Raw genomic sequence first — 13,971 nt, 5'->3', positions numbered from 1 at the left:
TCCAGGCCCGTCTGAAGTTTGCATTTGGATGATCCAGAAGAGGATTGGTCAGATGAAACCAAAATAGAACGTTTTGGTAAAAACTCAACTTGTCGTGTTTGGAGGACAAAGAATGCTGAGTTGCATCCAAAGAACACCATACCTACTGTGAAGCATGGGGGTGGAAACATCATGCTTTGGGGCTGTTTTTCTGCAAAGGGACCAGGACGACTGATCCGTGTAAAGGAAAGAATGAATGGGGCCATGTATCATGAGATTTTGAGTGAAAACCTCCTTCCATCAGCAAGGGCATTGAAGATGAAACGTGGCTGGGTCTTTCAGCATGACAATGATCCCAAACACACCGCCCGGGCAACGAAGGAGTGGCTTCGTAAGAAGCATTTCAAGGTCCTGGAGTGGCCTGGCCAGTCTCCAGATCTCAACCCCATAGAAAATCTTTGGAGGGAGTTGAATGTCCGTGTTGCCCAGCGACAGCCCCAAAACATCACCAGAAAATCGTTGCATGGAGGAATGGGCCAAAATACCAGCAACAGTGTGTGAAAAACTTGTGAAGACTTACAGAAAACGTTTGACCTGTGTCATTGCCAACAAAGGGTATATAACAAAGTATTGAGAAACTTTTGTTATTGACTAAATACTTATTTTCCACCATAATTTGCAAATAAATTCATAAAAAATCTTACAATGTGATTTTCTGGATTTTTTTTCTCATTTTGTCTGTCATAGTTGACGTGTACCTATGATGAAAATTACAGGCCTCTCTCATCTTTTTAAGTGGGAGAACATGCACAATTGGTGGCTGACTAAATACTTTTTTTCCCCACTGTACAAGGTAAAGTATTGGAATCTTCACCCACAGTAAGACACTATCCCATTACATTACCTTTTCATGCTTTTTTTATTAAATGAATGCAAGCTTTGCTTTTATACTTACAAGACAATCAGGCTTGATTGAGCTGATTTGTCTTGAAGTAATGTGGTGCATGCCTATATTTCCTTAAAACTTTATTTTAGCTTAACATGTCATTGAAAAAAAAAAGATCATAATAACATCCTTTTTTGGTCAGTAGGTGCCAAACATAACAGGTGGTTGTGTGTTGGACACAGTAGCGCAGATCGATAGAGCCTGTCTGCATTCCTGATTTCTGTAACTGTCAGCTGTGTAATACTGAATTATGTTCAGAACCATTTGTTTCAAACATGATGCTGTTTTATCAATTGCCGTGCTGATTAATGAATGGCCAGTTCATTACCTCTGTCAAAATAATATGTAGCTTAAAGTTGTTTGTACTTGTATTTCTTTTTGCAATAAAGATGGCGACGCAACAATAATACACATTTGTGAATTTCCTTTCTTTTTCGGCTTCAGACCAATACCTATTCTCACATAAAACATTGTTTTTTGTTTTTTAATTTCCATGTTTTTTACACCAGAAGGTGATTATGCAAAATTATTATACAATATTATAATTAAGCAATAAGGGCCGAGGGGGTGTGGTATATGACCAATATACCATGGCTAAGGGCTGTTCAACATTCTGACCTTGTCTAGCATTATCTACTCTAAATATGGCATTATTCCACATTTGTATCAGTTTGACTCACTTTTATTATGAAGGCGAACCGCAAATTCCATTATTGTGGCTAATCCTTACTGTGGCTAGCTTCACACAGGTGTGCACGGCAGAGTTAAAAAAATATCCAACACATGGTAGAGGTATTAGTGCACTTAGTAGTGGGGATGTTGACGTTGAAGTTTCAATGAGCAAGGCAAAAAGACTGATATATACAGTGATAGTGCAGAGATGGCAGGAGCAGTGGAATAGAAATAATAAGGGAAGGCATTTATTTCAAGTACAGAGGAAAGTCGGGGAGGACGGCAGGAAGGGACAGAAGAGAGGAGGCTATTTTTATAAGATTAAGGGTGGGACACAGCCAGTTGAATGAGACATTAAATGTGATAGGAAAGCATCCAACAGGAAAGTGTGATTATTGTCAGGAAACAGAGACCATGGAGCATGTATTGCTACAGTGTGGGCAGTATCACAGGGAAAGAGAGAGGATGTGATCTGGTATGAGGGAGAAGCGGATACAGCAAATGAGTTTAAAGAGTATATTGAGTAGAACGTCATAATGTCAAATATTTTGTTATCTTTTTAAAGAGCAAAGCAGCTGGTAGGTAGGATTTAGATTCTCCCTGTCTCTGGCGGTAATGCACCATAACGTTGGATGCCAACCACTGATAAACCCCACTGAAGAAGAACACACGTGGATTAAAATGCCAAGAAGAGCGGAGAAGGAGAGTACGGTGTCCATAGATCGATTTATAAGCTAAAATATTGGTCGGAACCGGTACCAGAACCACGCAGGTCCACTAAACAGGGGACTTTACATCTAAGAGGTTTAACGAAAGAATGGTCAAAATATCTCCTCCAGGAGTCGAACCTGCAATGTTCTAATCCACAAGCAGGAACACTAACAATTACTTAATAAATTCTTAATAAATGACTTCAACAATTCTTAATAAATGACTTCAACATACTATTTAAATGTCTGGAAGCGTAATTGCATGTTTAATTGACTTATTTGGTGAAAACAGACATTTAATCAAGTAGCATTAATTTCCTTTTCTTTTGACTGCACGTTGCTGGCTGGCTGTGCGGCAACCTGATCTCATAACATTTCGTATGATATGTATGGTATGTTTTAATTTGTGGCTTTCCATAATCTATTTCGCATGATATGTTACATATTACAATTTGTATGACACGTTATGAATTGCAATTCATATGATATGTTATGAATTTTAATTCGTACAATATGTTATGAATTTCCAATACGTATTGCGTGACGAATTCCAATTTGTTGTTGCTAACGTTAGCTAGGTGGCTAATGTTAACTAGGCTAGGGGTTAAGGTTAGCGTTAGGAGTTATTATGATGTTGTTATTTTACCCTCGTGCACCCCCCTGACTACTTTTCACTTGTGCATGGCGACTTCAGATTTTACTTGAACACACTGAAAAGTAACTTGACACTGTTGATCAGTCAGCACAAATGTGGATTATAATAATGACAAGACAGCAGGAGAGAGAGTTTATGCCGGAGCTGGAATTTATTCTACATGTTTGAAACAGTAATGCTGTCAGTCGAGTCTGGTAAATTGATGCTAGCATGCACAACTAAGGTGTGCGTTTGGGGTTCCACCATTTACTATATGCGGTTCATAACTACCTTACTGTTTCTTAACAAAACAATTAGTTTTCTCGGCTATGGTTTGTGTGGTCTTGGTTGTTCTTCGAGGAAATGTAGCGTAGCTAACAGCAGTATTTGTCCTGTCTGAAATATGGTCTGTGCAATGCAAATGAACGTGAGTAGCATGGCAGTTTCCTAAAGTTTGGTGATTTTAAACTTAACGTAACTAACTAGTTATGTTTTGTGTAAGATCTCTATTGTGAGCTATTTTGGTGCATGAACTGGCCATACATGTTAGCTAACGTTACAATCTTATGTTGGCTAAGATTACTTAGCTAGCTAAAGTTAATTGGCTATCATAGCAGCCAAGGACGTTCGCTAGTTTACCTTTATTTACCTGTTCATTAGCTAGCTAGCTTTCAGCTGACTGGTGTTAGCTAGCTACAGAGGCTAGCTGCTGGAGTTTGTACAAGCAAGCTAACTTCAGCTACGCAACATTAGCTAGTTACCTGTTTGCATTTATTGATTAACCTCGGCTTCAATACCGCCATATTTCTAGCTATATACAGTAGCCTAGGTTTGTTCGCATACACTTCTTATGACTGGCAGCATGGTGCAAGCAGCTGTGTTGTTGCCGAGCAACCGACCCGATGTTATAGAACTAAGCTTCGGCAAAAAATGTTTAGCATTGTCATAAATGCTACAGAAAGGTAGCACATTGTTGTTTCTTAACGGATGGAAATGTGCATGTGAGAGCGATAAATTATACATTTTATAAAAACTGCGCACCTACACATTTGGTAAATCTGGCGTTTTTTAAAGTCCAATGGTAACTTTAAGGATGCTATAGTCTCGTTTTAATCCGACGTTTAGAATTTGAGCTAGGTAGGTGCAAGAAATAGTCTTAAAAATCAATTGCTAACAACCCTTTTTTTAAATCCGGTATGTGGTTCTCGGTAACGGCCGTGACGAGTGGCGGGGAGTGTGTTGTGTACCTCCAATCAAGTTGATTTGCAAATTTTCATCAAGATTGGTGTCATATTGGCTTAGATATGATGGTAGGGAGATTTGCATTTAACATTGAGCTTCAATCAATGCCTATGGCCTCCACAATGATCAAGTGAAATTGTACAGTACATCTCATAAAGTACATTGGCATGGAAGGTTCTGTATAGTCATGGAAGGTTCTGTATAGTCATGTTCGTAGGAATAAATAAAGAAGAGCAATTTGCCTAAATGAATCTGGGGAAAAAAGACTAAACTAAAACTACTATCTACATTTTTTTTATGTTAACACAGTGTTTCCAAATCTCACCTCAAGTACCAACTACTCTAGTAGATCAGCACACTCATCTAATCAAATTGACCAGTGGAATTCCCTGACTTATTCTCGCCATGAGAACTATATTCAACATAACAGGACTGATTCCCATACAGTTTGTAGATTGCTACATTGACAGACTGAACCGTACTTTGGCGTGTCGGCTTGAAGGTCGCTGAGGTCCTCCTCGGTCAGCGCAGTAACGCCGGCGCCTCGGGCAGTGGGCGACACAGGCTTGTAAAAGCGGCCAAACGTCTCCTCATCATCCAGGGTCATGACCTCTTTCTCCGTCTCGGCAGTCACCTCGATGGTGGAAGTCCGGCTGTGCCCCAGCCCTGGCAAGAAACAGAAAGCAGGAAATTAGAACTTTCAGGATTCAACCAGTTTGACTGAACTCTTACCACTGTAGATCAAAAGGCCACCACTGTCTAGTTTTCTACAAACCCCCTGTGTATGACACATTATGGATTCATTAGCAGTTTACCCATTATCGCGCTATAGCCCTGCAAGCCAATGTGTCAGAGAAGTTTGAACATCGAGAAACTCAACAAGCAATTCCAGTTACTTCCTGTAACTCCTACGAGTGTGAGGAAGATTCCGACAGAAGTCAATAGGAGAGAGAAACGTTCTTATTTATTGGGAATTGTGTGTTGAGTCTGTCGATTTTCAAGGTTCTATGGCGCAAAGGGTGTCATGACAAAAAGTGTGCCTATGGAGAAACCTGATAGTGGCTTTATTTTTAAAAGGTGTCATAACAAAAAATGTGGCCATGGTGAAACCTAATAGTGTCAGTGTGTGGGATTTACCTTTACTGTGGAGCTTGTCCAGGAAGGACTCTAACTTGTCCAGCCTCTTGTCCCCTTCTACCTTGACGCCACTCGGAGTGGAGATTTCTGCTCAGCGAAAGAGATGACAACATACAGGCGGCCATTTTGACAACAGGTCACTTGATGTATGGTTAGTTTCCTAGGTTTAGGAGTCAAGGAAAATGGTACTTGTATAGCACTTTTTACAAATACATGTCATGGGGCAACTAACTATGGGCCTAAAACCCCAAATAGCAAGCAGAGGTTTAAAGGGATAGTGTGAGATTTTGGCAATTATGCCCTTAAGCATGCCATGCTTCTGGTAGTCTTCCAGTCATTGCGCTAACACTAGATAGAATAGGCTCGAGTAGAAAAAGGGCGGCTTAATTGCCAAAATTTCACACTATCCCTTAAGTGCCGCAAAAAATTCTGACTGAAAATGTTTAGACTACATATGACCATCCAAAACTAGGCCAGACAGTCTATCAAATCATCAAAAGGAGAACATAGTATACCTTCATGTGGCTTGACTGGCGTGGCGCTGGACTTCTTAATGTGGGAAATGGGAGACTCCTCTTTACCAGTCTCCGACACAAGACCTGATGGGAAAGAACACTGGGGTCATATTGACGTCAAAGTGGCCTTCTGCAATTTATATGAAGTGTGAGTAAATACTCTTAAATATAGTATTTCCAAGCTGCATTTTCTAAGCACACTCCACATACAATTGGATTAGCCCATATAAAAACAGCATGCGTGTGTGGAGCAGCATGCCCATTGTATGGAGCGATAGGTGTGATAAAAGGGGTTTGTCTGATAGAAGGGGGCATGTCTGACTCGGACCTCTCTTGGCCATGCGCCCGGCCACAGTGAACTGGGTGGAGTCGTTGGCGGCGCCACGCCCCCTGCTCTTCCATGCCTCCTCCTTCTCCTGCAGGATCTTCATCCTGTCCGCCAGGGACATCTTGGTCTCCACGTCTGCACTGGACTTCTGATGTGGGAAGGGAGAGGAAGGAGAGAGGGATGTAGAGGGGATACAGGTTAGAAATAGGCTAATGAATGTGTAGCACATGGGGATGTGTGACCTGCGCCAGCGAATAGCTAGCCTTTCGCGTGGCGCCGATTGGTAAGACGATTCAGGAAGGCAGTCACGTGTGCTGGCAAGGCAGAGGTCCCGAGTTCGTGCCAGGTATGGGCCGAATCGGGAGGAAGTGGCACTCGCTAAGCAAGCAGCGTGACATACTTTACAAATGCATGTGTTGACACGTGTTACAGCATCGTACCTGGATTTTTGTGAGAATATTGGGCTATTTCTACGGCTGAACGTTGGAGACAAAGAGTGTGGGAGAGAGCAAGAGGGAGACAGAGAGGGGGTGGGGGGGGTTAGAGAGAGAGAGACAGCGAGAGAGACAAAGAGGAACAGAGCACAAAGACATATTGGAACATTTCCGAAACTACATTGGTCTTAAGGAAACTTATGAGCTACACTACCCCATTTCCCCCATCGGTAGAAAAACAAATGTGTACTCATGAATTTTATCAAACGCACTTCTATTATTTCCAACATGATTCCTAACCTTCATTGCCACTGCTGTTTCTGCACCTAAATTCCACCATTAAAATGAATTACCGTGGAATTTTTCCAGGCACCAGTCCCACGAGCTGTTGCACAGTAATTCATTATATTCCAGCACTAAATATACGTGATGCATTTTATGGCCTTGGCTTGATTTACAATGGCTGAGTACAGTACAACGGTGTGTGTGTGAGCTGTGAAACACTCCCTTTCGGGAGACTGCATGGTTTCAAAATGGCAATTGTTGTCTACTCATTAGAAAAGAACAACAATGTGATATTTCATCTTGCTAATTTACTCTGGGGAGAGTTAACGCTAATTGTGAAAATTGTGAAACATAAAACAGACTACAATGATTGAATGAACGTCGAGGGAATGTTGCCTAGCGCCACGCGGAGAAGGGAATCATCTGTTTCACATACATAGATCAAAAGGACTACTCCTAGAACCACCTGGCCTGTCAAAGTCTGCATGCGTTTTTGTTAAGCTGACAACTAGGAAGTAACTAAGCCTACTGACTCACTGATACATTCAACAATAGAGTACCAACCTAAACACATAGGGCCGGCATCCCAGACACAGATTCCCCTTTTGAGCATGTTGCTTAGTCCAGGACTAGGCTTAATGTGTCCAGGAAACTGGAGTAAGGTAGATACAGTTGAAGTCGAAAGTTTACATACACCTTAGCCAAATACATTTAAACTCAGTTTTTCGCAATTCCTGACATTTAATCCTAGTAAAAATTCCCTGTCTTAGGTCAGTTAGGATCAGCACTTTATTTTAAGAATGTGAAAGGTCAGAATAATAGTAGAGAGAATGATTTATTTAAGCTTTTATTTCTTTCATCACATTCCCAGTGGGTCAGAAGTTTACATACACTCAATTAGTATTTGGTAGCATTGCCTTTAAATTGTTTAACTTGGGTCAAACCTTCCACAAGCTTCCCACAATAAATTGGGTGAATTTTGGCCCATTCCTCCTGACAGAGCTGGTGTAAATGAGTCAGGTTTGTAGGCCTCCTTGCTCGCAAACACTTTTTCAGTTCTGCCCACACATTTTCTATAGGATTGAGGTCAGGGCTTTGTGATGGCCACTCCAATACCTTGACTTTGTTGTCCTTAAGCCATTTTGCCATAACTTTGGAAGTATGCTTGGGGTCATTGTCCATTTGGAATACCCATTTGCGACCAAGCTTTAACTTCCTGACTGAGGTCTTGAGATGTTGCTTCAGTCCCTCCTGCAGCAAAGCACCCCCACAGCATGATGCTGCCACCCCCGTGCTTCACGGTTGGGATGGTGTTCTTCGGCTTGCAAGCTGACCCCCTTTTTCCTCCAAACATAACAATGGTCATTATGGCCAAACAGTTCCATTTTTGTTTAATCCGACCAGAGGACATTTCTCCAAAAAGTACGATCTTTGTCCCCATGTGCAGTTGCAAACCATAGTCTGGCTTTTTTATGGCGGTTTTGGAGCAGTGGCTTCTTCCTTGCTGAGCGGCCTTTCAAGTTATGTAGATATAGGACTTGTTTTACTGTGGATATAGATACTTTTGTACCTGTTTCCTCCAGCATCTTCACAAGGTCCTTTGCTGTTGTTCTGGGATTGATTTGCACTTTTCGCACCAAAGTACGTTCATCTCTAGGAGACAGATGCGTCTCCTTCCTGAGCGGTATGACGGCTGCGTGGCCCCATGGTGTTTATACTTGCATACTATGGTTTGTACAGATGAACGTTGTACCTTCAGGCGTTTGGAAATTGCTCCCAAGGATGAACCTGACTTGTGGAGGTCTACAATTATTTTCTGAGGTCTTGGCTGATTTCTTTAGATTTTCCCATGATGTCAAGCAAAGAGGCACTGAATATTAAGGTAGGCCTTGAAATACATCCACAGGTACACCTCCAATTGACTCAAATGATGTCAATTAGCCTATCAGAAGCTTCTAAAGCCATGACATAATTTTCATGTAAACTTCTGACCCCCACTGGAATTGTGATACAATGAATTATAAGTGAAATAATCTGTCTGTAAACAATTGTTGTAAAAATGACTTGTGTCATCCACAAAATAGATGTCCTAACCGACTTGCCAAAACTATAGTTCGTTAACAAGACATTTGTGGAGTGGTTGAAAAACGAGTTTTAATGACTTCAACCTAAGTGCATGTAAACTTCCGACTTCAACTGTAGGTAATGCATTGGTCCCAATCTAGATTATTGAGACAGTTGATATTACATAGAAATAGAGCAAGATAGATATACATTGAACAGAATGACTAAGACAGTTCAGCTTTAGCGGACAGCTAAACGGTCTATGTGAGTATAAGTAAGTGTTATATGCAGACATAAAAGAGATAGGGTTTCAGGCCCCAAGGCTCCATATAACATCATTTCTCCACGCTCGACAGACCCACACCTGAACATATTAGAAAAGGTCTGAGTTTGAAAGTCTTGGGTCAAAACATGGATAGCCATTTTGAAGGAAAGGCTTGGTTGATTACAAAAACGATAATTTTGAAAAGATTGTCATTTCCATTTTTACGTTAGAGAGGAAAAACGACCGTTATGGATGTTACAGGGTCTGAAATAGACATTCAAATCTTAAAGATTTCTTGATCAAAATCTATCATAACACATTTGTTGTCATTTGGAATGTTTTTAAAATGTGAGCAGAAGGCATAGTACCTTAGGATTGCATAAATAGAGGTAGCCTGAATACTATACAAGACCAGGCACCACACACTAACAGGTCATTGTTTTGTCTTTATATATAAATTATATACAGTACCCGTCAAAAGTTTGGACACACCTACTTATTCCAGGGTTTTTCTTTATTTTTACAATTTTCTACATTGTAGAATAATAGTGAAGACATCAAAACTATGACATATCACATATGGAATCATGTAGTAACCAAAAAAGTGTTAAACAAATGAAAATAGATTATTCAAATAGCCACCCTTTGCCTTGATGACAGCTTTGCACACTCTTGGCATTATCTCAATCAGCTTCATGAGGTAGTCAATTGCTTTTCAATTAACAGGTGTGCCTTCTTAAAAGTTAATTTATGGAATGTATTTCCTTCTTAATGCATTTGAGACAATCAGTTGTGTTGTGACAAGGTGTGGGGGGAGGGGAGGGGGGTATACAGAAGATAGCCCTATTTGGTAAATACCAAGTCCATATTATGGCAACAAACACATCTCAACATCAACTTTTCAGAGGACACTGTGTGAATCAGGCCTTCATGGTCGAATTGCTGCTAAGAAACCACTACTAAAGGACACCAATAATAAGAAGAGACCTGCTTTGGCCAAGAAACACGAGCAGTGGACATTAGACCGGTGGAAATGTGTCCTTTGGTCTGGAGTCCAAATTGGAGATTTTTGGTTCCAACTGCTGTGTCTTTGTGATATGCGGTGTGGGTGAAGGGATGATATCCGCATGTTTAGTTCCCACCGTAAAGCATGGAGGAGGTGGTGTTATGGTGTGGGGGTGCTTTGCGGGTGACACAGTCTGTGATTTATTTAGAATTCAAGGCACACTTAACCAACATGGCTACCACAGCATTCTACAGCGATATGAAATCCCATCTGGTTTGGGTTTAGTGGGAGTATAACTTGCTTTTCAACAGGACAATGACCCAATACACCTCCAGGCTGTGTAAGGAGACTGATGGAGTGCTGCATCAGATGACCTGGCCTCCACAATCCCCCGACCTCAACCCAATTGAGATGGTTTGGGATGAGTCGGACCTCAGAGAGAAGGAAAAGCAGCCAACAAGTGCTCAGCAAATGTGGGAACTCTTTCAAAACTGTTGGAAAAGCATTCCAGGTGAAGCTGGTTGAGAGAATGCCAAGAATGTGCAAAGCTGTCATGAAGGCAAAGTGTGGCTATTTGAAGAATCTCAAATATAAAATATATTTTGATTCGTTTAACACCTTTTTGGTAAAAATAAAGAAAAACCCTGGAATGAGTACTGTAGGTGTGTCCAAACTTGACTGGTAGTGTATATGGTCCTCTGTAGCTCAGCTGGTAGAGCACGGCGCTTGTAACGCCAAGGTAGTGGGTTCGATCCCCGGGACCACCCATACACAAAAATGTATGCACGCACGACTGTAAGTCGCTTTGGATAAAAGCGTCTGCTAAATGGCATATTATATTATTATTATTATATCAAAATTAGCCTTTACCAGTTGAATGTAGACAAATAAAACATTTGTGTATAATTTGTTGTTGTTGAAATATGCAAATGAGAACATATTAATGTGCCTATACTGCCAATCCACTTTTCGTGACACTGGATGAAGTCAGTATATTTTGGAGGGCTTTTGTTTGAAAAAGACACTCCAGAGTGGTATACTACGAAGCAAGCTAGATCTACTCAGGCTTTTATAAAGCTAGACAGCTTCAGCTTCACATTCAAGGTCAGGTTTCATCCGTACTACAACAGTGGATATTGTTTGTTCAGCAGCTGATAGCAGGCTTGTAACTGCTTTTGCATGTCGCATATGGCTAATCGAATGCTGAACACTTCATTGAGAAAGTGCTGAAACATTAATCCATGGGCGAGTCAGTGCCATATTTTCATTTGTACCGAAATCAAAACAGAAGAAAAGTGATCTGGCAAATTCAGCAGGCTATGGTGTGAAATAGGATTTTAAAAGTGGCGTCTTTACTTTATTATTGTTAATACAGTCTTTGGTGTTCTTATCAATGCACAAGCACCTTTTTCCCACTCCTATCACTCCTTCTATCTGGGGAACAGCTTGTTGCACAGGTTTTTGGTTTTGGAACCTCTAACCTTGGAAATTTAACTGTTAAACTCAAGGCCATGGTGCTTGCCTACGGAGCTGTGAGGGGAACGGCACCTCCTTACCTTCAGGCTCTGATCAGACCCTACACCCAAACGAGGGCACTACGTTCATCCACCTCTGGCCTGCTAGCCCCCCTACCTCTACGGAAGCACAGTTCCCACTCAGCCCAGTCAAAGCTATTCGCTGCTCTGGCACCCCAATGGTGGAACAAGCTCCCCCACGACGCCAGGACAGCGGAGTCACTGACCACCTTCCGGAGACACTTGAAACCCTACCTATTTAAGGAATACCTGGAATAGTATCAAAGTAATCCTTCTACCCCCAAAAAAAAAAAAAAAAAATAGTGGTTGTCCCACTGGCTATCATAAGTTGAATGCACCAATTTGTAAGTCGCTCTGGATAAGAGAGTGTCTGCTAAATGACGTAAATGTAAATGTAAGGTACACTATAGCAATGGCTGCCAGTCTTGACTTGAATGGGAACTGCCATCTATGTATTATATGTCTATGGTTGGTTGTGGCTGTCAGTTTGCCTTTCGCAAAATTACAAACTACAAATTAAGCAATAAAACATACAGTTTGGAAAACAAATGCTGTCATTACTGAATGTGTAATGTGATAGGTATTTTAACATTTCATTATTAGTTGTTTTTTTTAACACACAAACACATGTGTGTAAAGAACTGAGCAAGTGCCCCCGCCCGTTTTAAAATATTTTCCTGCTATTCTACACATTGCCATGGGGGGACAGCTGTGAGTGGAAATAAAAGCTCTGTGAGCCTGCTCTAAAACTCTTGAAATATGATAGACTGAAAAGCCTTATTTGAGAGTTGGCCTACTACTCTGTAATGGTCAAAATCCATGCAATTTCCTACTATAACGGATCAAATAAAGCCTGAACTCCAACGTATTGAGGATCATTACGAACGTGGTTTCATTTGGAAATTATTAACTTTATTGGTACATGCTTATGTTGACTTTCCCATGGAATCACCCATATTTTACATGCAGAGGTATGCAAACGCATGGCATGAAGCTCTATACACACTCATACACACAATTTGCTTCGAAATACTGTAACTGTAAAGGGCTACACAGTACCATATTGTTGGTTAATTTACTGCAGTGGGCAAAATCAGGGTCACACAGAGTGTAGTCATAAACTAAATCTACTACATGATCAAAAGTATGTGGACACCTGCTCGTCAAACATCTCATTCCAAAATCATGGGCATTAATATGGAGTTGGTTCCCCCTTTGCTTCTATAACAGCCTCCACTCTTCTGGGAAGGCTTTCCACTAGATGTTGGAACATTGCTGCGAGGACTTGCTTCCATTCAGCCACAAGAGGATTAGTGAGGTCGGGCACTGATGTTTGGCGATTAGGCCTGGCTCACAGTCGGCGTTCCAATTCATCCCAAAGGTTTTCGATGGGGTTAAGGTCAGGGTTCTGTGCAGGCCAGTCAAGTTCTTCCACAAACCATTTCTGTTTGGACCTCACTTTGTGCACGGGGCATTGTAATGCTGAAACAGGAAAGGGCATTCCCCAAACTGTTGCCACAAAGTTGGAAGCACAGAATCGTCTAGAATGTCATTGTATGCTGTATCATTAAGATTTCCCTTCACTGGAACTAAGGGGCCTAGCCTGAACCATGAAAAACAGCCCCAGACCATTATTCCTCCTCTACCAAACTTTACAGTTGGCACTATGCATTCGGGCAGGTAGCGTTCTCCTGGCATCCGCCAAACACAGATTCGTCCGTCGGACTGCCAGACGGTGAAGCGTGATTCATCACTCCAGAGAACGCGTTTCCACTGCTCCAGAGTCCAATGGCGGCGAGCTTTACACCACTCCAGCCGACGCTTGGCATTGCACATGGAGATCTTAGGCATGTGCGCGGCTGCTCGACAATGGAAACCCATTTCATGAAGATCCCAACGAACAGTTCTTGTGCTGATGTTGTTTACAGAGGCAGTTTGTAACTCTGTAGTGAGTGTTGCAACCGAGGACAGACGATTTTTACGCGCTACACGCTTCAGCACTCGGCGGTCCCGTTCTTTGAGCTTGTGTGGCCTACCACTTCGCGGCTGAGCCGTTGCTGTTCCTAGAAGTTTCCACTTCACAATAACAGCACTTACAGTTGACCGGGGCAGCTCTAGCAGGGCATGCACTTGACGAACTGACTTGTTGGAAAGATGGCATCCTATGACGGTGCCACGTTGAAAGTCACTGAGCTCTTCAGTAAGGCCATTCTACTGCC

The 13,971-nt window shown here is 41.7% G+C and overlaps 1 protein-coding gene across 1 annotated transcript in view; it reads right to left on the bottom strand.

The window, feature by feature from the left end:
* svild (supervillin d) overlaps positions 1-13,971 on the bottom strand; it is a gene marked incomplete at its 5' end in the record, with an annotated part of 77,826 nt that overhangs the window by 39,045 nt on the left and 24,810 nt on the right. The window contains 4 exon segments of the mRNA XM_045217550.1: positions 4,666-4,849; positions 5,321-5,407; positions 5,836-5,919; positions 6,164-6,311. Of these exon segments, the coding sequence (XP_045073485.1) occupies positions 4,666-4,849; positions 5,321-5,407; positions 5,836-5,919; positions 6,164-6,311 (503 nt within the window).

Source organism: Coregonus clupeaformis, unplaced genomic scaffold (assembly GCF_020615455.1).
Source record: "Coregonus clupeaformis isolate EN_2021a unplaced genomic scaffold, ASM2061545v1 scaf1113, whole genome shotgun sequence".
NCBI lineage: Eukaryota > Metazoa > Chordata > Actinopteri > Salmoniformes > Salmonidae > Coregonus > Coregonus clupeaformis.
The sequence above is the reverse complement of the archived record's forward strand: the minus strand, read 5'-3'. Positions and strand labels throughout refer to the sequence as shown.